This window comes from Silurus aristotelis (assembly GCF_946808225.1).
Source record: "Silurus aristotelis genome assembly, chromosome: 6".
In the NCBI taxonomy this organism is placed as follows: Eukaryota; Metazoa; Chordata; class Actinopteri; order Siluriformes; family Siluridae; genus Silurus; species Silurus aristotelis.
This window is the reverse complement of record NC_139579.1, coordinates 2,420,721-2,431,025: the sequence shown is the minus strand read 5'-3', so window position 1 is coordinate 2,431,025 and position 10,305 is coordinate 2,420,721. Positions and strand designations below refer to the sequence as shown.

The following is a 10,305-nucleotide window of genomic DNA, read 5'->3' as shown; positions in this document are numbered from 1 at the left end:
TTTGCTTCAAAAGAGACTTTATTTTAGCATGCAGCAGAACAAATCACATGTTCGAACCATATACTGTACATAGCGTGGCATGGCACAAGCACATACAACACACACACACACACACACACACACACACACACACACACACACACACACACACACACACACACACACACTACATTCACGAGGAACCCTTCTGTACTCACAATGTCTGCAGTCTGTGCAGCAGGTCGGGTTTAAGAATCTGCATAAGCTAAAAACACTTAAAATGGGAAAGCAAGCAAGCTAGCAAGCACACACACACACACTCACACACACACACACACACACACACACTGGCAGTTTCGGTATTCTGAATCACAGTCTATTTTTTTACATTCGCAACATTATCTCAGTGATCAGGACAAACTAAGTTTTTTTATGGCTTGTGTTTTTTTTTTTTAAGATCAAACACACATTATACAGTCAGAGTGCAGAATCTCTCTCACACACACACACACACACACACACACACACACACACACACACACACACACTTCACGTGTGAAGGATCAACATGTTATTATTAGGTTATTACCTAGGTTCTAGCTTTCTGTCTCAGGATGTCTCAGTAATAACATTAAGAATAACAACAATCCTGGACACAAGCAGTAACACATCTGTATTGCACGATGAACTCAATAAATAAAACGCAATCATTCAGTAAACATGACAAAAACGTAAAAGATTTAACGCGGAATGTTAAAAGAATTGCCTTATGTCACTAATGCAATAAAGAAAATATGTCTCGACTTTCTCGGTCTGAAAAAACAACAACAATAAAAACAACCGCTGGAATTGTAATGGATTCCACTACAACCACATTACAAACCATCAGCTACCAAATACATTACCGTTACAGTGTTTATGTAAATCAATAAACCATTATCAATGGACCAAAGAAACCAGTGTGGGTTTCTACTACTGGAATCTGGGTGCTTTAATGGCCTCTTAATGGTCCCTAATGGTATCCATTAGATATTAATACGCAACTGTCGAAGGTGTTCTATTGGTTCTTAATGCTATGAGACAAAACATGCCACCAAGGCAGCTAAGAATTTCCCAATAAATCCACAAGGAAACACCATTACAGGTTCCATTAAAACCATTACACTTCCCATTTTCTTCTGAAGGAACTCTGTTATAAGTTTACACTGGAAACAAAGTCGCCTGTCGCTCGGCTGCTTGCTAGTGTGAGCTCAGGGTTCAGCTGAATCGGGTTTAGATGCTTTGGAGACCGGATGATTGAAGATTCATGAAGCTCCACCCCAGACCACGTCTGATTGACAGTGTGGATGAGAGCTTGATGGAGATTCATCCTTATACCTGGTTCGCATTACAGTCAGAAGGAAGAAGTGTGGGTTGATGGATACCAGATTCTGGAACAGAGACTGCAGTAGAAGCGATTTCCTTTTCAGAGATGATCCGGAAATCCACGTGTGCTGGGTGGAATCTCGGAGGTAGCGTTAGCGCTGTAGATCAAAGGAACTAAGAAGCTAACTTATTTAATCAATAAATAAACAGGTTTTCTTTCAGATTGTCCGAGTCGGACCTTAGCACAGGGTTGTGTGTGTGTGTGTGTGTGTGTGTGTGTGTGTGTGTGTGTGTGTGTGTGTGTGGGCTTTACAGGTTTCCCCATCTTTCAGGTGGAGGGAATTGATCCATCTCACCCACTTCACAGTACTCTCTCTCACCTAGGAGGAACATCAACTTATAGCGCAGACGCACCTTTTCCTGAAACACACACACACACACACACACACCTTTATATATAATATGTATACATCTTTTTTGATGAAGAATATATATTTTTGAGGGAGAATATAATATATATTTTTGCAGAAGTGCAGGTCTGTTGTGCCAATGAGGTACAATTCAATGTGCACTGCCGCCTACTGGTCATTAATGGTACTGCATCAATGAGAATTTGAGTTCAGAATCCAACATTTAAATTTTGAGTTCTCATTAGTTCTCATTATAGTTTCGCTAAAATATTAGCTGTGTGTGTGTGTGTGTGTGTGTGTGTGTGTGTGTGTGTGTCGCACCTTAAGTGGGTTAGCGAGAAGCATGACCTGTGTGATTGAGGAAGGGGGCATCATAGGGTTAAAGGGCGCTAGCTCGGCTCCTGATGGACTCTGAAGCTTCACCTTCATAGACTGAGAGAAAAAAGATTGGAGTATAAAAGTACAGAAGATTTTACTCAGTGTGTCCTGAGATGAATGTAAAACGACTATACAGAAAGAATGTGTGTGTGTGTGTGTGTACAGTATGTGTGACCTTTGGCACTGCGGCCTGTAGCTCGATGTTCTTCACTGCGAGAGGAGCCGTGTTCAGCATGGACACCACGATGACGAGGACGTCTGGTCTCCCCGGGGGACACTCTGAGCCGAAGTGCAGGAGGACACGCACTCCGTCTTTATCGTACGCAGTCACAGGAAGAGCCTTACCTTTACACACACACACACACACACACACACACACACACACACACACACACACACACACACACACAGTCTATAACCCTCAGTCTCATCACACTGATCAATTTAAATTTGTCACTTTCTCCCTTTTCAAGAAAAATGTCTTATAGAATAGAAAGTCCCCACAAAACTTATTATCTGTCATTCCAGCTAGAGCTGAAAAATTCCCATCTTCCAGAGAAAAAACTTGGACTGACAAAGAGAAAGACATTTCAATTTGGAAGAATATTACTTATTATATTTAGTACTGAACTGTATTACAAATATAGAAAAAAATATCAAATAAATATTAAAAAAATTAAATAAATATAGCGCTCTCCGTGCATGTAAAAAAAACTAAATAAATAAAAGCATGTGGTGTCAGTGTTTCTCCACTAGAGGCCGCTCTTGTAATGAAAGCTGACTGGAAGCCGGAAAAACTACCGGTATGGATTTTTGACGATAGCCGATAGTTCAGAAATCAACTATAAGTGGCGATTTATCAGCAAAACCCATTAATCAGTCGACCTCTAGAGGTCTAGTATATACTCAATATATGTGTGTGTTTGTGTGATTATGTAGAGGGTGTTATTACTGATTATACTGACTGGTTTTGATGGAGTCGAGGGGAACATGCAGGGCGCTGAGGGACGCCTCGGAGCGTACAGGGTTTCCCTGTAGAGTACGCAGGGGTGAGCCGGACATGGTGAAGCTGATAAACGGATTGGAGGTGGAAAGAGACGAAGAAACGGCGAAACCCGAACCAACACCGCCAGCCATGACGTGTTGCCCTGGTACGCTTAGTACACACACACACACACACACACACACACACACAGAAAATAAACAATACAGCAGCTTTTACCAGCTCAAAGTCAAATAAATACTTATAGAATACCTTTTTTTCTATTCAGCCTAAATTGCCATATATTCAGTTATTTCCCAGAATGCACCGTTGTCTCAGAAATCAACCTCTGAACCTGTTCTTACCTTTTTACCTCTCCCAGGTTTAGCATGGCCAGGTCCTGCAGCCCCTGAGTCAATACGTCAGGGTGTGTTGGTTGTGTCGAGTGTGTGTGGTGGCCTGAGGTGTGTGTAGGAGGAAACGCAGTGCCTGGTGCTGCTGCTGCTCCACTGGAGAACAGGTCAAGTCCAGGAGGAGCAGGAGCCTGACAGAGCGATACACACACACACACACACACACACACACACACACACACACACACACACACACACACACACACACACTGTAATGTCCTGCATTATATCAGGATATTTATATTCAATATATACGTCTGGGATTTCCGTACCCATAAAGGCCCGAGAGAACAATTTAGCATTTATACAGTTTCTGTAATCATGACATCATTCTTATTATGTAATAAAACAATTTTAGTTATGATTAAATTATACACAGAGCACCATGAAGCTCTGGTCATTACTTTTCATAAACCATTTAAGTTTCGATCCACAGTCATCTTAGGCTTAAGTCATAATAATCATCATCATCATCATCATCATCATCATGCCAGTAAATGCTCATGAATCCATAAGAGCCCAAATATGTAACTACCTGAAATGCAGGATGTGAGGAAGCAGGTGTACCTGTAAAGACGTCCACTGGTTAGACACGTCCTCCAGTTTGGGTCTGTTCTGTACCGGAGGGGGTTCATTCAAGCCTGCATTCATCATCATCATCATCATCATCATCATAATAATTTAAACAGCAATGAGAACTAAAAAAAGTTTCATGCAGAAACAACATATCTAAAGGAAAAAGAACTGTTAAAAAAAGAAATTCTTGATTGATGTCATTATTTAATCCTTTGATCATTTTTATTTCAAATACGAGAGGAAATGAATAAATAAATAAAAAATGCAGAGTAAAAGTCACCGAGGGACAGCAGCTCATCGTCCAGCAGAAAGTGGGCCGGCGACGACTCGGAGGCTTTGTGAATCGGGCTGCTGGTCTGACTGGTAGATCCTCCAGCCAATCGGCGAGGAGGGGGCGGGATCACCGGAATGCTGCAGGCTGTCTGATTGGTTAGAGGGGGTCTGGAGACTTGAGTGGACGGAGCGGACTGGGGAACAGGTGGTTCATCCAGACCAGCTAGATCAATGAGAGTGTCTGTCTCACAACCTGAAGAACATCAATGTTCATAAATATTTTATACTAAATAAACCCCAAATGTTCTCTTTTGGTAGTTCATAAGTAAATAGACACCTCTTGGGTAGAATAGGTAAACAGACGTGTGTGTGTGTGTGTGTGTGTGTGTGTGTGTGTGTGTGTGTGTGTGTGTGTGTGTGTGTGTGTGTGTGTTCACCTTTCCCGAATGCTGGTTTCTGTTCCTCAGTGTTCTCTACATCCGTCTCACCCTTTACAACCTTCTTATACAGGCTTATAACTCTCTCCAACTCATCACTTGCCTGAAGAATCTCACCTGCGCACACACACACACACACACACACACACACACACACACACACACACACACACACACACAATCCCCCCTTTATACTGCACTCTATAACAGGAAGTCATGTCAATTTTGTGGTCTTGTGACAGTGGATTTGTTCTCGAGGGTCATGCTGATACACTGCTGAGTGATTGACCCTCTGTGGCACTTCCTATAGTGAAATACTTATTTTTCTTGTTCCTAATTTTCTAAAATTGTTACTTCCATTTTAATCTGCAGTGAAACAAAGCAGATTCTTTTGTCGCATGTTTTGTTACCTAAACTAGTATCGTGGTCCTCTGTCTCTGTGGCCAGTTTGAATGCAGTGCGTCTTAGTTTGTCACAGCGCTCAAACAACTCCTGCATAAAAAAAGAGAGAGTGAGAGAGAGAGAGAGAGAGAGAGAGAGAGAGAGAGAGAGAGAGAGAGAGAGAGAGAGAGAAGAGAAAGAGAGAGACCGTTAGACCATACCTAGTTAGATAGACAGACAGACAGACAGACAGACAGACAGACAGACAGACAGACCCTTCAGACCATACCCACAGACAGACTGAAAAACAGATGAACAGACAGACAGACAGACAGACAGACACAGACAGATAGATAGATAGATACATAGACAGAGAGATAAAGAGCTGGACAGAAATTGTCTCCTTTCACATTCGGTTCATTGTGGAGTTTTTGTCTCACCTTGATGAGGTCACGGTCTGCGTCTGATGACCGGTCTGGGTCGTAATGACTCAGCATCTCGCTCAGCAGCTTGACATTGTTGTTGACCTCGTCCAGCGTGTGCATGCGTTTGGTCATTTTCTGAACCCGTGCATCGTCCTGCACACAAAACCAATCAGGAGCCCGGGATCACTCCAGGCTCCGCCCCCAAAAGTTATCCTGGCACACTGGAGCACCTTTGTAGCACTTTTATGATTTTATGTGGTTATAACACTTCACTGATAATCTTGCTTGCTGACATGTTACCTCAGTGCCATGGGAATTATCTAACTTCCCATTCTGATCAGTTTATATAGAAATATTTATTTTTTTAAAGTTTCCCCACCTCCTTCACCATGTTCTTGATCAGCCTGTTGGCCTCCTGAAGATCCTCTGGGTTCTTACTCCGAAGCAGCTCCGCCAGCAACTACACACACACACACACACACACACACACACACACAAACACAAAGCAAAATCAGTTATTAAGCTTAAGGATTGTATTTTCCTTTAACGAAGAATAAAACCCGAAAAATATATGAAATAACGTTAATGTTTGGTTCATTATTTGTTGAGTTAATAAATGACCTCACCTTGCCCATGTCCTCATTGTCGAATACCGGGTTCTTGGGGCGAGAAGGTGGAGACGGGATCAGAGTTTTATCAGCCGTCAACTCCGGGTCTGATGAGACGAGTCCTGCGATATACATACATATATATATATTTTGTTTAAATGGATGGCAACAAAAGTAAGTACACCCTGAGAGAACATGTTTGTCTGAATCGTGGTTTCTGATTTGTTTTCTTATTTGTTATTTTATTTCCTGATTTGTTTATTTGCACTGGGTGGAAGAAGAACTTGGAAGCTGTTTGTGCACAGACTGTACTGCGTGTACTGTAAATCTGACTCTGATACACAGTCCACCGGTGTGCTTCCTGACCACACCTACAACTGTGGAAGTGAGTGAAAGTTGAAGGCTGACGGTGAAAGTGTAGAAGCTGTGAGTGTGGGATGTGGTCACCTTGTCTCCTCAGTGTTTGGTACGCTTCAGTCATTTTGACCTCGCTGGGGAACGCTACAGTCCAGCTGTACAGCATTTCAATAATCTTCGTCTTCACTCTTGCAGAGACGCTTTCTCCCATGTACTGAGATGCAGAAAGAGAAAGAAACTTTAGGTCTACAGTACACCAGATGCAAATTATACGTTCAGGACTTTCGGCACACCCGCTGTAATGTGCAGGAAGCAGATAGGAAGAGTTCCTGTGAAATTGAGCACTTGTCTTAGTCTTTAGTGGAGAGTTTATTGGAGTGGAAGCTCACTGGTTAAGGCTCTGGGTTACTGATCGGAAGGTTGGGGGTTCAAGCACCGGTATCGCCAAGCTACCACTCTTGGGCCCTTGAGCAAGGCCCCTAACCCTCTGTGCTCTAGGGGCGCGGTATCATGGCTGACCTCAGCTTCTGATCAAGCTGGGATACGTGAAGAACGGATTTCACTCTGCTGTAATGTATATGTGACAAATAAAAGCTTTCCCAAACTTTTTCCACAAACTTTGAAGTCTTGGACTTTGAACTAGGAGAGCCAAACCTGCTCCAGCATGACGATGAAGATCTCCTGCACCTCAGGCCTCCTCACCTTCTCACCTACAGCCTTGTGGCTGTTCTCACACAAAATCTAGTGGAACATCTTCCCAAAAGAGTGGAGCTCATTATAACAGGAAATGTGTGGACTAAATGTGGAATGGTATGTTTAAAAAAAAAAAAACGTAGAAATCTTATGGTCAGGTGTCCACCAACATCTGTCCATATAGTATGATATATTGTTGCTTGTTGGCGAACACTGAAGCATCCATGAGTTTTTCTACCAATTTATTGCAAGTCTGCTCCATAGAACAAAATGGTGAAGGTGCTAATAAATAGCGCTGTGGTTTAAACGTTCTCTGAGGTACATAATCTGAGAAATATCATGGCTGTCAACCTGGTCTACAGCAAGTCAGACCTTTCATCACCCCTTTTCCTCCTTCTCCTCCTCTCAGAAACACACCCAGTCCATCATTCAGCTCACGCAGACGACAGAAAAAAAGGAGAAGAGTCTCGGTAAATGCAGGAAATGTCCTCACCTTGGGGGAAACCACTTTGATGAGCTCGTTTAAAAACCTATATTTGGCCACTTCGTTGTGAAACCGCCTTCCGCAGTTCTTCATGCAGGCCTCCAACACCTGCAGGAGATAACGAACACGTCCGACCAGAAATCTGTGCATGTGTGTGTGTGTGTGTGTGTGTGTGTGTGTGTGTGTGTGTGTGTGTGTGTGTGTGTGTGTGTGATCACTAACAGTTAAAGCCTGGAGAGCTTCCCATTCCTGAGGTGAGTGGATTTTGTGAACAAGAAGCTGTACAGCAATCTGTGGACTGCACACACACACACACACACACACACACACACACACACACACACACACACACAATCATCAATATCAACACTATCACAGATGCTCTTTCTGTTTCCTGTGTGGATTCCTGACACTCACCCTTCCAGTTCCTTGTTGATCTGGTCACAGAAGCCGATGATGTACTCCCAGTCCTCCTGCCTGTTAGTCGGGTGAGTGGCTTTGTCTGAAAAACACCAGAATACCTGAGATCAGAACCAAATTATGTCACTCATTCATTCACTCACTTACGTCTCCATACCCCCTGCCCTCTACATCTGCCTCTTTCACACCAACTACCTGCATGTCTTCCCTCACCACATCCATAATCCTCCTCCTTGGTCTTCCTCTTTTCCTCCTTCCTGGTATCTCCATCCTCAGCATTCTTCTACTGATATACTCCATGTCCCTCCTCCGCACATGTCCAAACCATCTCTAAACCAACTACATGCGCTGCCTCTCTAATAAACTCATTTCTAATCTTGTCCATCCTCGTCACTCCCAACGAAAACCTCAACATCTTCAGCTCTGCTACCTCCAGCTCCACCTCCTGTCTTTTACTCAATGCCACTGTCTCTAATCCATACAACATCGCAGGTCTCACCACAGTCCTATAAACTTTCCCTTTCACTCTCACAGATACTCTTCTATTACAAATCACTCCTGCTATCACTCTTCTCCACCCACTCCACCCTGCACGCACTCTTTTCTTCACTTCTTTAACATACTCTCCATTACTTTGCACTGTTGACTCCAGGTACTTGAACTCCTCCAACTTCTCCACCTCTTCTCCCTGCAACCGCACTCCTCCACTGCCCTCCCTCTCATTCACACACATGTACTCTGTCTTACTCCTACTGACTTTCATTCCCCTTCTCTCCAGCATGTACCTCCACCTCTCCAGGCTCTTCTCCATCTGCTCACTACTCTCACCACAAATCACAATATCATCCGCAAACCATTTCTATCCATCCATTCATTTGTTTCAGGCCGTCGTGGATTCATTCATTAATTTTTTCAGTGGACAAACAAATGGATTGATTCATTGATCACCAGTTCTTTCAACCATCCAGCTACTCTTCAAACATCTCATCATTCGTTCGGGAGCTTGCGTGTATTTCAATTTACAATTGATTTTTCAATTATTCATTCATTCGGGTTCTCAGTAATAATTCATCTGTCTTTGTTAATTTAGTCAGTCATGAGCACTACATGGTGTGGGACACCACAGGAAAGTGCATCATCCTCATGTTCTTCCTCAATCTCCTCCTCCTCATCATCATTATCATCATCATCATCATCATCATCATCATCATCATCAGTGTCTTAAAAATTAGGTTTGGAGAGATACATGTGGATCCTTCTCACTCTCTATATATATTTATATATGCAGAAAGCCCAGAGTTGGACAGGAGGACAGTCTCATCCTGCAGAACACCACACCTTCTGGTGGAACACCACACCTTCTGGTGGAACACCACACCTTCTGGTGGAACACCACACCTTCTGGTGGAACACCACACCTTCTGGTGGAACACCACACCTTCTGGTGGAACTGACAAAACGCATGGATGGAGAAGGATATAAAATGCATTATTACACATGATCATGATGTGCAGTCACATAACCTCCTGCACAAAGGAGGGCAATCGCTCGTTCTTCACGGATTTAGGATGCAATTGTGTATTATGAAGCTCATCCATCCATCCATCCATCCATTCATTCATCCATCTTCATTTAGAGATCATTAAACCCACATCATGGCTCATTATATCTGATCTTATTCTCACTTTCTGATTCATTCATGATGAAGAACATGAGCAGGAGCTTATCTGGGCTTCAGGCTTTAAGCTGAACCGGAATGTGCTTCCGCAATCAAACCGCGACACAGAAAACACACACACACACACACACACACACACACACACACACACACACACACACACACACACACACACACACACACAGGAAAAAAACGTTACGCATAAACCAATGAATGTCTGAAAAACACCTCGAGGTGTAAAATGACACTCACTGAGCCACGACTCGAGAGTCTCTCCTTCCTGGAACGCCATCATAATATCATCCACAACTCATCTTATCCTCCACATTCACACACACACACACACACTCACACACACTCACACACACACACGCTCATACTGTCACTCCCCGAGTTACCGTCCACCCAAATAACATACACTGCACATGCGCGACGGCTTCGCACAT

General features: G+C 43.3%; 1 protein-coding gene across 2 annotated transcripts; it reads right to left on the bottom strand.

The window, feature by feature from the left end:
• Window positions 1–10,305, bottom strand: gga3b (golgi associated, gamma adaptin ear containing, ARF binding protein 3b). 2 transcript variants are annotated; one of them, XM_083543432.1, is made up of 17 exons: window positions 10,112–10,305; window positions 8,179–8,263; window positions 7,984–8,059; window positions 7,771–7,869; window positions 6,675–6,798; window positions 6,246–6,349; window positions 5,999–6,079; window positions 5,635–5,772; window positions 5,224–5,305; window positions 4,814–4,930; window positions 4,384–4,629; window positions 4,095–4,168; window positions 3,480–3,658; window positions 3,098–3,288; window positions 2,308–2,477; window positions 2,076–2,186; window positions 1–1,764 (listed from the first exon to the last, which is right to left on the bottom strand). In XM_083543432.1, the coding sequence occupies exons 1-17, from the start codon at window positions 10,152–10,154 to the stop codon at window positions 1,654–1,656; spliced, it is 2,031 nt and encodes a 676-aa protein (XP_083399558.1). In that variant the 5' UTR covers window positions 10,155–10,305; the 3' UTR covers window positions 1–1,653. The 2 variants fall into 2 exon arrangements, with proteins under 2 accessions (XP_083399558.1, XP_083399557.1); XM_083543431.1 differs by having other exon boundaries at window positions 7,771–8,059; window positions 10,112–10,301.